The 21,264-nt window shown below is 41.5% G+C and overlaps 1 protein-coding gene across 3 annotated transcripts in view; it reads right to left on the bottom strand.

Moving 5' to 3' along the window:
- Positions 1-13,097, bottom strand: part of LOC100375806 (uncharacterized) — a 46,112-nt gene extending 33,015 nt beyond the window's left edge. For all 3 annotated transcript variants that reach the window (XM_085494528.1, XM_085494529.1, XM_085494527.1), the window contains exon 1: positions 13,006-13,097. In XM_085494528.1, coding sequence (XP_085350654.1) covers positions 13,006-13,058 — 53 coding nt within the window. In that variant the 5' untranslated portion in view covers positions 13,059-13,097. The remainder of the gene's footprint in view (positions 1-13,005) is intronic.
- Positions 13,098-21,264: the final 8,167 nt, after the last annotated feature.

Raw genomic sequence — 21,264 nt, forward strand, 5'->3', positions numbered from 1 at the left:
TGTCATAGATATACAGATATATTGGTTTGACGATCGTTTTCAAAGTGGCCAAATGGTGGCTATTTTTGTGCTAAAAAAATCCTCAAATATTAAGCATTTCTTGTATTTATGGATGGATTTTGTTCAAACTTGGTACATATATTAGACATTACAGGTTCCTGATGCACGTCATTTTATTTTTCAGATCGGATTCAAAACGGCTGTCTGGCGGCCATTTTGTTTTAATGAATGGGCTTCTAGAGCCATATCTCGTAAATGCTTCGACTGATTATATTCAAATTTTATATATTCGTTATACATCATGTTATATATATACATATACATGTATTCAAAATGGCTGATTTTGAATGCTGTTCCAGAGCAATATCTCTCAATATTGACAAGTACTTGTTTGACGATCAGATACAAATGTCAATCATTTTAATGTTAAAATATCATATTCCTGACATGGTTATATTCCAGCTATATTACTATAAAAAAAACTATATATCTTAAATGTTATAACTACCGGGGACTGTGTCATGCATGGCTTGTTAACTGTGAATTCGAAACATAAGGTGGATTGATGTTTCGAATTTTCGTATCATGTTATGATGTCATATGACCAGTCAGGGCAAGAATTTTAAAACTAAAAATAGAATAAAGATCGAGCAGCAAAACATATAAACATTGAAATGGCCTTGACCTGTAATTCAACATTTTGTAAAAAAAAAAAAAACATTGACCCTGGTAGTCCAGATCCCAACATACAGTCCATGAATTATACATAGCCCATATATAATGTATGGGAAAGTGGGAAAATATTAGTGAACAAATATATTCACAAAAAAATTCATATTTTTCACCAAAATAGAGATATCTTTACCAAATGAACAAATTGAAAGAGGACCAGTTCGCATGTCTACATTATGAATCTCAAAGCAATCTGGCAGGCAGTTTCGGAAAAAATATTTTGCATGAAATTAATAAGTCAGAGTGTAGTCCATTTCAAGAACATTGATGCCGAATTTCAATGCAATCTGACAAGTAGTCCTTAAAAATAGAGACTTGGATGTGATGTCATGAACAACAAATGAATGAACAAATTTGACAGGGGACCACCCAAGGTAGCTGTGCTATAAATAGCAAAATGTTCTACCTTATGATTTGGGATAAGTCATCTGAAAAAAGTTGACGGACCACATACTACGTATGACAAACAGACAATGACAGACCTAGTTAACCCATGAGCTACAGCCATCTTCAATGACAGTGGAGCTAATAAAGTGGTTGCAGCTTAAAATAAAATAAATGTTAAGCAACGCTTGGACTGCACTGTAAATTATAATTTGATATTTACAAAGTGAAACCACACTCACTTGCAACAAAATCATTTGCACCCCAAGTGATGTTATTGAATACCCCCTTCCTTACGATCAAAATGTCCCATACACTGATGCTTAGTGAAGAAGAAGTGAAGCGGGGCAGGTGTGGTGAATTTGTTAATTAAATTTAATTCAATTCAGCTGTGTCTGTGTCTATCCTTCTCAATATGTTAATAAAAGTAAAGGGAAACATTGACTCACTGCTGTATAATCTTTGTTTCTACCCAACTGACTTCTCTGAATGAAAAGGCAAGGCTAGTATGTTCAAAATTAATAATTTGTGCTAACTAAAAACGAATACTCCTATAGTGCAAAAATATGTATGTATATACACTTACCCCAACTGGGGACTTTAATGCCAAGTAAAAGAAAGTACTTAAAATCTCATTCCTAGGAGACTACTAGAATGTCTGTCTTTAACTTGTATGCTTGGGTAACAGTATCTTTCACCCATCAGCTAATCATCGTTAGAGATGAGGACTTGACAACAGAAACAAATCTATATAGTTAAAATAATAACAATGACCAGGCAAGGCAGTAGTTTCTCCTAGTCTCCCTCCAACAACTTGTGTGAGGAAGGGGTTAAAAATAGGAGTTTTGCTCACTTTTTTTATTTTTCACTATGACATCAAGCTTCGTTATCATAGAGCCTTGTCTTTCCACATGGTTGTTATTTTGCTCCTCATTAACGAGAGGCAAAGATGAGAAAGAAGTCAAATGTTCAAGTGACACTGATCATAGTGGTTTGAAAGAAGGCTTGTGTAATGCATTTTAAAACTTGAACAATAACAATAACAGTATGTGTGGATCTGATCCTAAGTCAATCCCAGCAGTTTATCCCAAATTTGTTAGTCATAAGCTAGTCCTGTATATATTAATAACAACATTTGATCTAGGAAGACTTGTAGTGCCCATCTGAATGCAGTGCAAAGATGTCTGTTCGCATTACATGCCCAACCATTGCCAGCGCCTCTGCATCAATACAACTGCTAATTTCTGTGTTTGAAATATGCTGTGACCAGAGTACTTTAAGAATACACCATAGACATGTGTCTTCAAAGCTCTAAGTCTGCTCTCAATCACCTTGATGGTTGTCAAGGTTTCTACTGCATACAAGCGTGTAATTAGAACAATGCCAGAGGCGTGGAAGAACACTATGGTCTTGCATCAGAAATGTGAGTCATCCAGCAGCCGTACAGGCATTTTGGCTACAAACAGCAAGATAAATGAAAACCACTGTTTCGTTAAACAACTGTGTATGACTGTCATCATTAGGACTTAGGCAGAGGGTTCTCCGAACCCACCTATTCACATAATTCATACCCACCATAGACTTCGGACAGTCAAAATTACTATTTTGAATTGTAGGCATTAATCAACGATTCTGCCAATGATGGAGAGATAAAATATGGTGGCGCCATCAGGGCTGAATATCCACTCTGGATCCTTTCTCTCCACATCGAGGACTTAGACCAAAGCGGGACTTGGAAGCTTCCAGGGGAGTGCTAATGGTAGAGAAATCTGTCCGTAAAAATAGAGAGACTGACTTATTGCATATGCGCAGGGACCCTTGTGGTCGTTCGGGCTGGGTCGGAAAACCAAGACTGACCCGCTACGACAGGACCCAACCTAGAGAGACCCTTCTCAATGGATTCGGTGTCTCTTAGGTGGTAGTTGATAAAGTCGTTCTGCGTTCTCCAGAAGCCTGCCCTCCATGTGTGCTCAAGGGGGCACCTGAAGCTAGCACTAGTAAGTTAGCAATCGAGGCAGTTAAAGTATTATAGACCTCTAATACAGTCGCAGTAAACCACCTGGTTATGGAAGTTGGGGAGACCGGCCTATCCTGCCTGCCTGGGCCATAACACAAAGACATGTGCCTGTCACCTCGTCCTGAATCCTTAGTACGGTTTGGTGGCAACTCCGTGCTACTCCTACGTTTTCAATGGTGGGAGACAAGGCCGACCTGTAGCCAACGATCACTGCGTAGGACAAACCCACTTCGTCAAACAGGTGGATGAAAGAGCCTGCTACCTGGCCAATAGAGGGATGGTATGGATCAATCTCCCTTCCGCTACACCAATCAGTGTATGCTCGTAGCCTAGAAATGTAGGCTGCATTGGTGCAATCCCTTTTCTCCCTGGCCAGGACATTGGCAGCCCGCTCAGATAAGGCTTTTGAATGTATGGGTCTGCTGAGAGCCTCTATTCATGTAAGTGATACCTGCTGGGCTCATTGGTAGTACACCGTCTGGTTGGAACGGCAGGTCCAGTAAGTCTGGAAGCACTGTTGGTGTTTCGACTAGCATTTCTGACAGAAGTGGAAACTAGGCCTTACTTGGCCAATTGGGTGCGACCAATGATAATATGCAGGTGTGCACCTGTCAAAGTTTTTTTCTGGTGCCCGGTGAACTAGTGGGAAGGGAGGAAAAGCGTACACAACTACGGGGTTAGTAAATCGACCCTGGCCCAGGCTCCTGGAGTCAGCAGGAGTGTTAGCCTGGAGGCTACCCACTGGGGTATCAGCCACTCCATGTTCTGGAGACGGAGCCCTCCTGAAAGGGCATCGCCAGACTGTCCCTCACCCCTGGAAGGTGGTGTACGGTCAGCTCCACATTGTATTCCAGGCACCAAAGGAGGATTTGCTCCACTAGGACTGACAATGATGGGGAATGTGTCCCTCCCCTCCTTCTTGAAGGAGACCTTTGCTTTGTTGTCTGTGCGGAGCAGGATTCTGTGGTCTTGAACTATGGGTAGAAAGCATGGTAGTGCTAAGTACACTGCTTTCAGTTCGAGACGGTTGATATGGTAGTCCCCAAACTAATGTGGGAGCCATATCCTTGGGCTTGTTCGTCCAATAGATGCGCTCCCCAACCCTGGGGGAAGGCATCTGTTACCAGAGTCATACCTGCGGCGAGCAGGTCCAAGGGGGCCCCCCTGTCCGAGGTTGGCCAGTGACAACCACCAGGGCAGGGCTTCCTTCACTTGGTCCGAGATCGAAACCTGCCTATCTAGTTCCCATAGGTGAGCTTGGCATTATAACAACAAGCGTTATACCGGGCAGCTGCGTAGTGCGGCCTGGGGAACCACCCTTTGAATCGAGGTCATCATTCCAATGATCCACATTAGTTATCGGAGTTAGGCTGCTTAGCGCTAAGCAACACGCTTGAAATAGCTATACCAAGCTTACCTCTGTGTCAAACTCCATGCCCAGGGACACCAACTGCACGTTGGGTCGAGATGGGGCGTGTCAATTTATTAACGAGCCCAACTGGTGAAGTAAATCCTGTGTTAGCCTGACTCGTTTGGCTATTAACCCCTTGTCTGGGTTGCGTAGTAACCAGTCATCTAGGTACGAATTGAGGTGTACCGACATTGGTGAAGCAGCAGCACTACCTGTTTCATCACTCTGGTGGACACGTAGGGCGCTGTGCATAACCCGAGCAGGGGGCACCCGAAATTCGAATACTTTGCCCAGCTGGGCGATTCGAAGGAGATAGCAACTCGCTGGGTGCAATCGTATGCCCCACTTAAGTCTAGTGGGTGCTAGTCAGTCGAAACGGTGGATGGAGAGAAGAACCCAGAATTGCGTCTCCATGTGGAATCGAGCAAGGAGCACATACTGATTCAGTCTGCCTAGGTCCAGAACTGGACGTCGACCACTTGTAGATTTTGGTACTACGAACACATTTGGGTATAAGCCTGGCCTTAGTTCCGGCTGATCTACCCTGTGTATGGCACCCTTTTCCAGCAAAACTGCTACTTCCTGCCTGATTGCTTACACCTTGCGGGAGTCCCCTGGCAGTGCCCAATAGGGGAGACACTGACGAGGGAGATGGAGATTTCTGCCATATCCCGTAACAAGATGTCACAACCTGGACAGGTCCAAGGATCGGTCACCCACTGCCTCCCAAACCGGACTACACCGGTGCAATCTGTGTACGACAGGGATATGTGGCCATGGATTCAGCAGTTGTGAGGGGGGTGCTCTCTTCTACCATGAGATGAGTTTCCCCAGTGCATGAAATAGTCACTAAGTTGTGACCTGGTCACTCGCCGAACACATGCCTGCCCCCCCCTACCGGTTGCAGAGGTAAGCATCAAAACATGCTTCCCCCGCTGTCGGGATGAACGGCCACCCAAGAAGAGTGGGGAGCCACCACCTGACCCTTTTCTTCCTAGGGGCGTGCCGCTACTCTCCCCTCCCATGCTAGGGTATGAGTGCTTGCCTCCTCCTGCCTGACTCTGGCTAGTGGACGACACCCTAGGGCATTTTCTGTGCTTTGGGTGGTCTCCACTTAACCTTGGCAGAGCCAAATGGCTAGCGGATATGATTTGAACCCTCTGGTTCATTGCACTCCGATGCTCCAAGACTGTATCCACCATTCCCCGAACCAAGAGGATGGAAGATGTCCAGTCTGCGTCACTGGGGTGGGGGACGTACACACCGACTCAGTTTGTCGGCAAAAACACATGTGTCTAAGACCGTGTCTCGTAGCACAGTAGTGGCCCCAGCCAAAAGAGCCAGGTGACACTAAGAGATTTCGCACGTAGATGTGTGGTTGCCCACCAGTAAATGTGTCGCCTGGTCTAGGAGGCTGGTGCGTTCTGCCTCTGAGGTCTCCTGAGTCCTGGGCACATACAATAATAACAACAATAACTCTGTCCTCAGGGCTGGATGGGTCGTCTCCAATTGAGCTGGCGAGAACGCCCATGGAACGCGGCTGTCCCCGTTTGTCCGGTTTGCCAAATGGAAATTTGTGGTACCAGGATCTGGGGAAGGAGCCTTGGGATCCGGTTAGGGGCGTTTTGGTCACATCCCACACTATGGGGTCTGATCCCGAAACAACACCAACTGGGTAGCGCTTTGTCCAGCGGGAAGTATTACCTAAGGTTTTTTCCCCACCCGGGTGCCTAAAGCATTACCTCCTCCACGGCTGACTAACGTCTGCCCATCAACACCATTTGCGCGCCATGTGCCCCATTCTGCACTCGAACGGACAGGGAGTTTAGACATGCTGACGGGGTTGCTTTGGATCCCAATGCCCGTGATCCCATAAGCATTGAAGCAACCTTAGGTGGTCGCCTCAGGATCAAGGGTGGAATATTTTACATTGTATCACTAGGATCGATGATACTCTGCATCACCCCAAAAGCGTCATTACGGATGGAAGACTCTGAGGGACCGCCCGGCGTACCGGCTGTATCCGACGTGAGGGAACTGTGTCTCCTTTCACCTTAAATATGTGAGAGGGAGCGTGTTCGACTGTGTGTCTTATGACAGGGCCAGTTCCCTCTGGAGATGCCCATGGGTCAGTGAGAAGGGAGTCAAAACCCACAGCAGAGACTGGACACAAGGATAAATTTGTTATTGTTGTACCGTTACCGCGCGACGAACCTTGGCTGGCTGAAAGTCAACGTGTGCCCTACCCTGAAATCTCTGCCCAGAGATCGGAGGCTTGGCTGCCAGCACCCCGTTGGCATTCAGTGCTCGAGGCTTCAAAGAAGGCCTGGTGCAATTAGCTTGAGCCTCGGCCTCACCCAAATTAGTGGGAGAGCCATGGCTGGGAACTGGGGTTCCGGGAAGAGACGCATTTGAATGCTAACATGCTTTTGTGTTTCTTCCTGCTTGCCCACCAAGGGCCGCAGTGGAGACAGCTCGCTTCGACTGCATCTGATCTACCTGGCCTGCCATGGACGCAATTGCCCCTCGCTGCAGCCAGTAAAATCGGGTAAACCACCGCCTGAAAAAACAGACTGTGAGGATGCCCTCCGATCAGCAGGGGGAGGCCGAGAAAAAATATTGGTACCTCCACCATCGGGCCTCCTACTCGACGTCCCCGTACACGAAGCACCGGTAGCCGGGCGTGAGGACTTTCCACTCATGCCAAACATGCAACTCACTTTAACTGATTCGTTTACTGGACGCGCGACCTTGCTGTGAAGAAACGAGCGATGCGGTCAGTTTCAGCGATTTTGATGGCTCTGAAAGTAAGATCTCAGGCCTCAGAACTCCAGTGATAAACACAGGCCTTCATGGCAAAAAACTCGAACCCCGCACGCAGCTATGACAAAAGTATTTTGGATGCAGGTTCTATGCTGGTAAATTTAGAATATAACCACTACACAGTCGACTCGAAACACGAGAAGTCCAAAAAAAAAACGGCAGCGAGCCCTGGTGCTGTCATTACATCTATTCATTTCTAAATACATAGATCAAGCATAAAATGAAGACGACATGCATGAGGGAAGCGAATTACAGTAGGAAAAAGAGACGTAACAATACCAAAAAGTGATTAAGCTACGTCACCCAGGTTTTAATTTCTTTGTTGTGAAAAATACTACACAAAAAGGGAAAAACGCCACAAGGGTAAAAATGACAAAGAAAACTTATCCTACCAGCTACAATGTCGGATGCTGTGCAGCGGCAACAACCCAAGCTAGAAACCCGGACAGGAAAAAAAGCAAGCAATACAGGCAGAGCTCGCTAGACTTGATCTCCACTCGATGTGGAGAAGAAGCAGAGTGGATATCCAGCCCTGATGGCGCCGCCATATGGGCTCGGTCACGTGGTTTGTGACGTAAGGGAAAAGAATCTTGGGGTCACGTGGCTTCTATCTCTCCGTCATTGGCAGAATCGCTGATTAATGCCTACAGTTCAAAATAGTCATTTTGACTGACCAGAGTCTATGGTGGGTATTTGAACGTAGTGAATAGTCAACATCACCATTACTTTCTCCAGTAGAGCATTAATTAGTGAGCATGGTTGCAACACATACAGGTCCAGATTCGTTCATGGTATTGTTAGTTTATCCATCATGTACTAGTATGCAAAGGATCTGGAAACTGCAAGACATACCTCCTAAGCTTGTAGTTTCTGGCTCAGGCTCAGGTTCATCACTGGCAACTACCACAAGGCAAACAGATCAGTTGCATGAATGTTAAATCAGCAAAACTATCACTAACCCTTGCCAGTTGACAGGTTTCTAGCTTCATACATCAGCAGAGCGAAATCTTCCCAACCAGTTGGCTTAGTGTGGAGGTTTCTCCCTCTTAGTGAAAAATGCACTACATCAGGTTGTCGCAATGGACTGGCGCTTTCTTGTCCTGTACCTCATCAGGAAAGCAAGCTGAAGACTAAAATCTCCAGTATGTTTATGTGCAGCTTGGCTGCAATCCGCTACCACAAAGAACATGCCCAAAGTGGTAGCAGATGCTCTGGTAACTATATCGGACAATTGCATCGCATCTTTAGTGTTTGCCTACAGAGAAGCGCTGCAAACCAGCTTGAGATTCTCACCATTTGAAGCTGTTGTATGGAAGACCAGTGAGAGGTCTAATGACCTTGCAAACGATATAGACAAAATAGATCACCAATCGTAAAATTAATTAAAGGTACATATAAATATGTCAATGACCTACAAACGAGGAGCCTGCAAAATGGCTCAGATAAAACTGAGCAAGGCTATTGATTAGTATTTTGACAGACATGCAAAGCTCTGATCATTTACCATGGGTGAGATGTACTGTTGTTGCTTCCTATGATAAGCTGTGGATGCAATGGCTAGGGCACTATAGTGTAACAGAACAAAACACGCAAAATGACTATCGCATAGAAAAGAATGGTACAGAAATACTTTCAGTCATCTAGTATCTGATCATCAAACCAGTACCATATTAAGAGATATTGCTCTGAAAAAGCATTAATTAAAACAAAATGGCCACTGATTGGTCATTTTGAAAACATCTGTATATCTATGACATGATGTATAATGAATATATAAAATTTTAACATAATCAGTCAAAGCATGTCAGAGATGGCTCGAGAACCACATTCAATAAAAGAAAATGGCCGCCAGTCAGCCATTTTGAATCCAATCTGAAAAACAAAATGACAATGATGTCTAGTGTATGTGCCAAGTTTGAACGAAATCAATCCATAAACATCCAGGATCCTGTTCCAGAATTCCAGAAATGCTTATTTTTGATGATTTTTTAGCACAAAATGACACCAGTATTGAGCTACTGCAGGACAGACTCCAGATGAGTATGACATTACACTCCATAGATGTCACTCAAATAGGTGATTGGCATCTCTGGAAAGGTTGCTACGATGCTCACCTTGGGGTTAACACCTATTTTTATCCAAATCAATGTAATTCATTACATTAAATGACATGCAAATCACGTCGCCAAAAAAAAATTAAAAACCATTACAAAAATGTGAGATCATTTTCAAACAAATAAACAATGGAAGAAAAATAAGAGGAAGTTGTTTTAAATGATACTAATAGGGATTCTAGCCCCGAATTAGACTCCAGTCAGTCGAAATTACTATTTTGAACTGTAGGCATTAATCTGCAATTCAGCCAATGACAGAGAGAAAAATCTAGGTCAGGAGAAGCCCCGTAACCTCATAGATTTTCTTCCACGTCATGCAACACTTGATCACTTCTGGTTTTCGTCGTATACAAGGACTAAGCCGATTGCTTTGGTGGGTATGGACTATGTGAATAGGCAGGCTGAAAACATTCACTACATTTAATTACCCACCATAGACTCCAGTCAGTCAAAGTGAATATTTTGAACTGTTTAGAGTCAGAACCGAGAGATAGTGGGTTTCCGAGCAAAAATAAAAAAGGGTGTCCCAGCCCGGGACAATATTCCCTACTTACGACTACCTCCTAGATTAAGACCAGTGACAAACGGTGTCTTACTTTGCCAGTTTCGTACAAATAACAAAGCAACTACTGATAGGGTGACAGGGTTGGCATGCCAGAAGATGCTAGACCCAAAACCAGATTCTTGGGTAACATTCCAAAGAATAAGAGGCTGAAACAGTTCTGCGTGAGGGCATAGGCTGAAAGCGAGAGATCTCTGCAGTCATTCAGACTGGGTCAGTAACCAAAGTCTGACCCACTACAACGGGACCCACCCTAAAAGGACCCTCCTCAATGGTTTGGGTGTCCCTTAGATAATCACTAGTAAAGACGTTTGCGTTCTCCAGAAGTCTGCCCTCTGTAGATGTTCGAGGGGGCACCTGATGCAAAAGCCAATGAAAGATTGCACAAACGTCCTGCGCTCGTACTTGGTGCTCCATCTGGAAATAGTGTCCTCCAAGCCGACAAGATGAGAATCGGCTATGGATCGTGTCCTGGGATTCGGTTCTTGGTGAGAAACTTAATTTGTGTCTTTAGCATAGCTTGATTGTCCATAAAGGTGACACAGCCATCTGAGAAGGACAAGGCCCCAGCTCAGAACGACATCTACCAGAAGCGAGAGCTAGTAGGAATATTTCAGTGGTGCTGATCCCAGGGGCTCCAAGGGTGGTCTGCTTAAAGCGAACAATACGAGCGACAAGTCCCAATTGGGCGGTCCCCTTGTTCGGGGTCTAAACCTCTGATGGAAGGCAGTAAACAGTCTCCTAATAATAGAACAATCGGCTAGTCTTGTCCCCAAATTATTCTCGATGGTGGGTGACAAGGCTGACCTATAGCCAATGATTGCTGCATAGAACAAGCCCAACTCGTCAGACAAATGGATGAAAAAATTAGCTACCTGGCGGGATGGCATGGATCAATCTCCCTTCCACTACACCAATCAACGAACACCCGCCATTGTGAGACATAGGCTACATTGGTGGAATCCCTATTCACATTGGCCAGGATGTTGGCATCCTGCTCAGATAAACCCTCTGTCTGAGCGAGTCTACTGAGAGTCTTGATGCGTGTAAGTGGTACACTGCTGGGCTCAATGGCAGTGTGCCGTTCGGTTGGGACAGCAGATCTGGTATGTCCAGAAGCATTACTGGTGTTTTGACTAACATTTCCAACAGTAGTGGAAACCAGGCCTAGTTTGGCGTCACCAGCGTCAAAATGCAGATGAGCTCCTGTTGAAGTTTCTCTAGTACCTGGTGAATTAGCAGGAAAAGGGAAAGGCATATGCATCCATGTGGGCCGACGGGATCGACAAAGCATCCCTGGCCCAGGCTCCTGGAGTCTGTATGTCAGGAGTTGGCATCCCACGGTGTGGCAAATAGGTCTTAAGACCATCCCACAGCCTATGGGGCATCACACCCATTGGTGTATCTGTCAATCCCTGTTATGGAAACAGAGTCGCTGCGAGAGGGTGTCTGCTTGACTGTTTCGCATCCCTGGTGGTGTACAGTTAGCTCCAGAATGTATTCCAGGTACCAAAGGAGAATTTTCTTCGCCAGAACTGACAGTGATGGGGATCTGGTCTTCCCCTCCTTGTTGATATAGGAGACCACCGCTGTGTTGTCCATGCTTTCAGCTTGAGCAAATTGATATGGTGGCCCTGAACCCAATGCAGGGGCCATATTCCTTGGGCTTGTTCGTCCAAAAGGTGTGCTCCCCAATCTTTGTGGGAGGCATCTGTTATTAGAGTCATAGCCGTGGCGAGTGGATCCAGCAGGATCCCCTGCCTGAGGTTGGCAATTGCCATCCACCAGGGCAAGGCATCCCTCATTTGGTTTGAGAGAGTTACTCGCCTCTCCAGTTCCCATAGGTAATCCCGGTGCTGCAACAAAGTAAGCTGTACCAGGCATCTGAGTAACTCAGCTAACTACCCTGTGAACTGAGCTCATCATTCTGATGATATGCATCAGCTCTTGGAGAGACACAGAGGGAACATTGACTAGACGTTCAGCTAGGTTGCCAAGTGCTAGGCAACGAGCCTGCAATGGTCGTACTAAGCCCACCTCCAAGTCAAACTCCATGTCCAGAAACCCAACCGCTGTGTTGGGTGTTGATTGGATTTTTCTCAATTTACTAGGAAGCCTAACTGGTGTAGTAAATCCTGTGTTAGCCTTACTTGCCCGGCCAACAAACCCTTATTTTTGTTGTGTAGCAACCAGTCATCAAGGTATGGGTTGATGTGTACAGCAGCACCACCTGTTTCAACACTCTAGTGAACACGTATGGGGAGCACCCTGAACTTGAATACTTGACCCAAATCAAAGGAGTCACTGACTCGCTTGGTGCATCGGTATGTGCAGGTAAGCAGCGCTCAAGTCTAGCGAGGCTAACCAGTCAAAACAGAGCACAGAGAGTTGTGTGGTACTCTGTTTCCTGAGAAGCACATACTGATTTAGTCTGAACTGGACGCTAGCCACCTGTAGTCTTTGGAACCACAAACACTCTGTGTATAGTACTCTTTGTAAGCAAACTTTCCACCTCCTGTCAGATTGCTTCCGTTTTGAGGGGATCCCCTGGCAGCACCCCCAATGGGGTCTGCTGACAGGGAAGGTGGAGATCGCAGCGGTATCTTGTAACTGTGTATCACCACCTGGAGAGTTCAGGGGTTCGTTATGTGCTGCCTCCAAGCCAGAATACAATGGCGCAATCTGTGTGTGACAGAGATATGTGGCCATGGGTTCGCCGGTTCTACATTGGCATTACTCTATGAGGCCTGTGAAAGTTGAAAGGTTCAGCCTCCCGCCAAACATATACCCATCCTTCTCGGCACAGGCAGAAACGTCAAACTTGCTTCCCCTGCAAGCTGGGTGGGCGACCACTCGAGTAAGAGGGGAAATGATGAGTCATTTTATAACTGCAAATTATGTTAAATACTCTACTTTTACATATTACCCTGGATAGTATAACAAAAGTAAATCAAGGTTTTACCTTGTTGTGAAGAACAAACAGCACAGTATCAGACCAAGGATTGAATTCTTCATTGCAAAATATATATTGTTGTTGTTGTTGTTCTTGTGTAGCAATCTGCAGAAAAAGATTCTAAATGAAGCACCATACATGTAAAAAAACACTGGAATTACCACTGCACAACAACTTTAGTTCATTTATGAACTAATTCCACAGACAGTGGCTTTATTTGGACATAAAGGTGTAGTGGACAGTGAACAGATTTTGTACATGTCATCCATGAACTATCATGGTCCAGCATCAATTCCAATGCCACTTGACCATAGTCAACTATGGTCAAAGATTACCATGTTCATAACAACCATGGTTATGATTAGCAGAACACCCGTAACCATGGTCAAAACTTTCATGATTTTTGAACTGTAGTTTCATAATTACCATGAAGTTGGCTATCTTTTATAGACAATATGGTAAAGCATGTATTTATGTTTGGCTATACATGTATTATGATGGTTGTACATGTGCATTTATCCCATGTAGTTTTTTAGAGCTAACTAACTTTTTCCAAACCTCTAATGGTCATTTGCCCTATAACAACATAATGATTTATTCTGGTCTGGTTTGCGAGGTCACAGAAAATATCATAAACTTCTCTGGTTATGATTAGCCTTTCGCCTACCTTGTAGTTGACAATGGCACAGGAATGCAGCAGTTATGTTCACAACTCAAATAAAATCACATTGTCAGACGTGAGACATATCACAACAGACAATACATGCAGCCCAGTATATGTATCTGAAAGACAAATACATGATATGTTATAAACTGTTATTAGATATACCATAGTGGCTGCAGCACAACAGTATATGTCTCTGAAAAGACAATTACAATTTTATAAACTGTTATTAGATATAACATAGTGGCTGCAGCACAACAGTATATGTCTCTGAAAAGACAATTACAATGTTATAAACTGTTATTAGATATACCATAGTGGCTGCAGCACAACAGTATATGTCTCTGAAAAGACAATTACAATTTTATAAACTGTTATTAGATATACCATAGTGGCTGCAGCACAACAGTATATGTCTCTGAAAAGACAATTACAATTTTATAAACTGTTATTATATATAAAATAGTGGCTGCAGCACAACAGTATATGTCTCTGAAAAGACAATTACAATTTTATAAACTGTTACTAGATATACAATAGTGGCTGCAGCACAACAGTATATGTCTCTGAAAAAACAATTACAATTTTATAAACTGTTATTAGATATACCATAGTGGCTGCAGCACAACAGTATATGTCTCTAAAAAGACAATTACAATTTTATAAACTGTTATTAGTATACCATAGTGGCAGCAGCACAACAGTATATGTCTCTGAAAAGACAATTACCATTTTATAAACTGTTATTAGATATACCATAGTGGCTGCAGCACAACAGTATATGTATCTGAAAAGACAATTACCATTTTATAAACTGTTATCAGATATACCACAGTGGCTGCAGCACAACAGTATATGTCTCTGAAAAGACAATTACAATTTTATAAACTGTTATCAGATATAACATAGTGGCTGCAGCACAACAGTATATGTATCTGAAAAGACAATTACAATTTTATAAACTGTTATCAGATATACCATAGTGGCTGCAGCACAACAGTATATGTCTCTGAAAAGACAATTACAATTTTATAAACTGTTATTAGATATACCATAGTGGCTGCAGCACAACAGTATATGTCTCTGAAAAGACAATTACAATTTTATAAACTGTTATTAGATATACCATAGTGGCTGCAGCACAACAGTATATGTATCTGAAAAGACAATTACAATTTTATAAACTGTTATTAGTATACCATAGTGGCAGCAGCACAACAGTATATGTCTCTGAAAAGACAATTACCATTTTATAAACTGTTATTAGATATACCATAGTGGCTGCAGCACAACAGTATATGTATCTGAAAAGACAATTACCATTTTATAAACTGTTATCAGATATACCACAGTGGCTGCAGCACAACAGTATATGTCTCTGAAAAGACAATTACAATTTTATAAACTGTTATTAGATATACCATAGTGGCTGCAGCACAACAGTATATGTCTCTAAAAAGACAATTACAATTTTATAAACTGTTATTAGTATACCATAGTGGCAGCAGCACAACAGTATATGTCTCTGAAAAGACAATTACCATTTTATAAACTGTTATTAGATATACCATAGTGGCTGCAGCACAACAGTATATGTATCTGAAAAGACAATTACCATTTTATAAACTGTTATCAGATATACCACAGTGGCTGCAGCACAACAGTATATGTCTCTGAAAAGACAATTACAATTTTATAAACTGTTATCAGATATAACATAGTGGCTGCAGCACAACAGTATATGTATCTGAAAAGACAATTACAATTTTATAAACTGTTATCAGATATACCATAGTGGCTGCAGCACAACAGTATATGTCTCTGAAAAGACAATTACAATTTTATAAACTGTTATTAGATATACCATAGTGGCTGCAGCACAACAGTATATGTATCTGAAAAGACAATTACAATTTTATAAACTGTTATTAGATGAGTGGTAGGTAAAATTTAAGCACCATTCTCTAGTTTTGGAACCCACAGAAAAACGGACATAGTCAACTGGCATACAAGTGATAATAACATATATAGATTTATATATATATTATCTATATTAATGTACTGATATAAAAATGCCCTACCCTCGGGGAAGAGCTAGGTCACAAGACGTTCCACGTTGCTAGGACGCGCACCACTGTACTATGCATTTCTATGGGCTCTGTGCATTGGTGTGGAACGCCGGTTGAGGCCCGGTGGTGGCATTTCCAGAAGAAAATGGTACGCATCCTCATTCCTATATTCTCGGAGAAAGGGAGTTATTTTGTTGAATGCCACGGACCGTGAAATCGTAAAAAGGGGGTACTTTTAAATTAATAATGGGGGGAAATGTGGCGTTTAACGATCCCCGGCAACGCAATGCGTACGTACCCGGCGAACGTACTAAGATGAATGCCACGCGGTATATTAAACAGCGTGAACTTCGTAATCGAGAAGCGTGATAGTAATTACAGCACGGTCAAGAATGATAAGAAAATTGATTCTTTATGACTCCTAAAATGTGCACACATAGTGATAGGTAAATAAATACAAGCTCCCAGATTTGGGGAAAAAAAGATGTGTTTTTAACTTTAAATTTCTCCCTGATATAGTATAAATAGGGGGTGTATGAGAAATTATCAGAGAAAAGGGGCATTTTTTGAAAATGGGGAACAAGCATGGGTACCTATATACCACATGACTACCACCGCCGGGGGTCGAGGAGCCGGTGAAAATTCGAGAAAACACAGTCTCTCTAGGTACTGTGGAGAAAACAATACAGACTCAACTTAGAAGTAATCCTGAACAACCAAATTTATATATGTTACACACGTAGGGCTAATCTTGTTATACTGTTCAGGGGAGTTTCAACAACCATCCCAAAGTACCGTTTTCTGAGAGTTTTCGGTCTTTGTTTTCACCACGGTTAGTAACCGTGTTTTCACCGCGATGGTTGCCATGCAGTGAAAATGCCCGGATGTCCGCCCCTGAGAGTTGGGAATTTTAGTCAAGTGCCGTCACTTGGAGATTAAAAGGTATTGAAGGAATCAACGACAGTGACTAGTGAACCGCAGCACGTCGTCAAGGGTTAAAAATCATACTCTCGATTTCCAAATAGAAGCACTTTGGATTGTGGGAAAATCAATGTTTATCAACACAACGCCATTTAAACAATCCTTAAGTTTCACCAGAAAGTTGTAATTGTTAAAAATTGCATGCAAGTGTAATGAACAGAAAATGTTGCTGAACGTTGTTAGTACACAGACGCCCGTCGTTAGGAAACATCGAACGGGGATAGGGGTCAAAGAAGGTCAATGCCTTTTCAAATATACAACGAACAAACAACTGAAAGACAAAAAGTTAATAAGTGACATAGTTGTGTGATCACAGTGAGTGGCCATATCTAGTCGGTCCATGACCAAACCATGGAGGTAAAAAAAAAGACCAAACGTAATATAAAAGCCGGAAAAACACTCTCCCGGAAATAGTTCGTACAGTAAACATGTACGAGTAACCGTCCGTGACGCTGACCAGTGAGTGCCCATTTACGTAAAATACAAAAAAAATACCTTTGTATTGCTCTATAAAGTTAAACGTGCATACATGAAAACATCACCACGTAACATTGACGAAAAAAACATCAGAAGTTGTTACAAATGTTTCCAACGTTCTGCCACTCCTCTGTGACTTTCTCTGACCTCCATTTTTGGTGACGCATGGATCACGCCCTCAACGTTACATTTGAAACTTCTTTTTATTTTACTGGGTGTGTCAGTCTTATATATTCAAATGACGTAATTTTCTTTTTTTATGAGCAATCGTTGATTGTATCGTGAAATTTGGTGATTTTCTTTTTTATGAGCTATCGTTGATTGTATCATGAAATTTGATTTTTCTTTTTTATGAGCTATAGATGATTGTATCGTGAAATTTTGTGATTTCCTTTTTTATGAGCTATAGATGATTGTATCGTAAAATTTTGTGATTTCCTTTTTTATGAGATATCGTTGATTGTATCATGATATCGTTGATTGTGAAATTTGGAGATATTCTTATTTTTTATTGTATCATGAAATTTGATTTTTGTTTTTTATGAGCTATCGTTGATTGTATCGTGAAATTTGATTTTTCTTTTTTATGAGCTATTGTTGATTGTATCATGAAATTTGATTTTTCTTTTTTATGAGCTATCGTTGATTGTATCGTGAAATTTTGTGATTTTCTTATTTTTTATGAGCTATAGAGGATTGTATCGTGAAATTTGGTGATTTTCTTATTTTTTATGAGCTATAGATGATTGTATCGTGAAATTTGGCGATTTTCTTTTTTATGAGTTATCGTTGATTGTATCATGATATCGTTGATTATGAAATTTGGTGATTTTCTATTTTTTTATTTTATCATGAATTTTTTTATTTTTTTATTTTTCATGGGATATCGTTGACTTTATCATGAAATTTTGTGAAAAATACTCAACTCTAAAAACATCGTGTGACATAACGAATGAGAGGTGTTCTTAATATAGGGGCTTGATATAGACGTATCGTTGACTTGTTATGAAATGTGAACATTTTTCTATTTATTTTTTGATGAATTACTGAAGCAGAAAATTTATGTAATTGATTTATACTATACCCAGCACCAATATGTGATGCATCAAAATAAAGGCAAGTTTAAAGACAAAGCTCGAGAATAACATTTATCCAATCTAATTATCATACCAAAGAAGATAATTCAGCCATGGTTAAAGCACGGTAGTCGTCGCGCTGCGCATGTGCGAGATATATGGGTCTCATATAAACAAAGATGGCGACTTTGACTGTTGCGCAGATCAACGAGTACGAACTGACACGTTTCCAAGCTTTAATTAGGTAATTTTCATGTGATTGGAAGGTATCGAAGGAGTCACCAGCGGTAATCAGTGCAAGTCGCGCCCAGGTCAAACCTCATACTTGTGATTTCCATTTGAAGAGCGCATTGGATTGTGGGAAAATCAATGTTTATCAATACAAATGTCGAACATGCGCAGCGCGACGACTACAGCGTTTTAAAGAAGCGGACACGTAAGCTTGGTCGCATGTTAGTCGAGGCAAGAGCAGAGGGAAAGAGTGCACACATGAAATACGATATAAACTTGTTATTGGCGATAATACCTTCATGTATGATGAAAATGCCGATGAAATTTGTTTAATATCAGTAAACACTCATAAATAAGGATTGGACCATGGCTTTATTATTAATAACTCTGGGCGTGGTGCTAACATTATTGACACTATGGACGACGATATTGACTTAACTGGGTCAGTTTTGCAGCTTTCTTAGTTGAAATATTGGTGGTCTAAAACACAAGGTACGGAACTTTGACTTTTGCGATTATCTATCAAATTGTGGTATAGTCCCCCAAACGGATTCTCGGTTTTATCTGCCTAATTTGTAATGTGTTAATAATATCAGGGATAAAAAGATATAACTTACTGTAAAATACTTTATTTCCGCTTGTGATTTAGTGAAAATAAAATCCAGTGAATATGCCTTTTTTCCTACATTTCACATTCAACTCATCAAAACCCAGTGAAAAAAAATTCCATAAAAAAGCACTAAAAAAACTATCCAGCGAAAATTAATTCCAGCTAAAATAAAGTATTTTACAGTATGCAGTTATTGATTTTAAATCACTACATTGTACGTCTCAACCCACACATGCTAAAAACGCAAAAGCCCATGGGTAGACGCTTGTTTGTAAACAATGACACGCTATGGCCATCTGGTGACGACTTCGCCGCTTTAACGATTTGGGCCAAAGTTTCACCGAAACATTATTGGGTGTTCATATTGACGTTCTGTAGTTGTTGGCGTTCTACGTGTTGCCAATGACCTGAGTAGTGTTATAGATTTACAGTGCCTTTTAAAACAATTGGATTTTAATTTTTGTCATAAGTGGAAATTATTGTTCAACAAAAATAAAACGGAAAGTTATGGTTTTCGGGGAAAGGAGGTAAGATCCGTGCAACCGACATCCAAATTGGTTTTATAAAGAAGAAAGTTTACCTGTTTTGTCCCACTAAAATTATCTTGTATTTTTGTTTACCCAAGTACTGACAAATGCTGCAGAGCACAGAAATACCTGATTGATCAAGTCATTAAGGTAGAGATGCAGTTTATTTGTGAATTTCAATCAAAAATAGTTTTTTTCGTTTTTTATATAGATTTTTATCTAAAGAAAATTCTGTGAAAATTTGACCAATGAATTCTTATTGGAACACCATTAAAATAATTGATAATATGCATGTCGAGATTGTATGGGTCATAGTTCATTCAATTCATGCGCATGTGCAATTATTCTCGAATCAGTTATCGCTCGCTAGCAAACCAAACATTATATTTCCTCAGCGTTTTTTTTTCCTAAGTTTTATCATTACATTATGCGTGGTGTGAAAAGAAAGAGAGGTAGAAAGAAGATTCAGATGATTTCTATGTCGGAAGAGGCAAAAGCTACACTGAAGGCATCAGCCCGCCGAACGAAAAACAAAATCGATGTGAGCGTCCAAACGTGACTTTCCCTGACGGCGTGAATCCGAGTTTCTGATTGACTGAGAGATTTTATTTTTAAATAATTGTTCTCAAAAAATAAACTGAGCATGTGAAGAATAACTTAACACTGTTCACAGTGATAACAGCTCATTGTCGAAACGAAGCTTACCCATTCACGCTAGTCACAATAAACATCATACTCTTGAATAGGCGTCAATGACTACGGTAAAACTTAGACTCTATATTAGGCATCAGGAATGATTGAAATGTCCGAAAATGACGCCAAAATACACCTTAAAAGTCCTTTTTTTTTAAATCCCATCCCGAATTTACGGCAGAATCTGGTCCCTCTAATAAGGGACACGTGAGCTTTGATTCTAACCGGATATATTGCACTGGGTCGGGGAGATACAAACTTTCGTGTATCTTTTGTCCAATGCTAGGTGCTAGGTGGTGCGAGACAGCTTTGTTTGCAACCGGACGAACTCCGTTTAATTCAATGAAGCAAACAACTGACAATGCTAAAATAAATTGCAGATGTACGCTAAAATTAATAGAAAACAAGCAAATAATGTCAATGAAAAATAAATCACAGAGAGAGGTAACTTGATACATTAACAACTCTTTTGACGCGCTGCCGCTTCTCCGCGTCTGATGTTTTGTTTTCCTTGTCATAATACTTACTGATTGATACGATGGCCGATACGGTTCATCACTATTCAAAATTCCGATTTCAAAACTCATCATTCAAAATTCAGAATTCATTATTCAGAATTCAAACATTTTGTAATTATCCGTAAGAGGGCGCTTCGCTAGCACACATGTGACTGATAGCGTTGCATTCACGCAGTGAAAGCCCGGAGTGAAAGCTTTACAGATCTACTAAAGGAGGAGTGCCACGCTAAAATATAACGTGAATTTAACAACATTGGTAAGTAACTATAAAGTTTTCTTGTTCTACACTTGTGTATTCTTTTGATTTTCGGTATAAATCATGTTGAGACAGTCGTCTGCTTGTGTACCATAAGCAACATTTTGTGAGAGTCAATCGGATTGCAGTAAAATGCTATCTGACAAAGTCGGATATTCTAAATAAG

The sequence above is a fragment of the Saccoglossus kowalevskii genome, chromosome 20 (assembly GCF_978046115.1).
Source record: "Saccoglossus kowalevskii chromosome 20, keSacKowa6.1, whole genome shotgun sequence".
NCBI lineage: Eukaryota > Metazoa > Hemichordata > Enteropneusta > Harrimaniidae > Saccoglossus > Saccoglossus kowalevskii.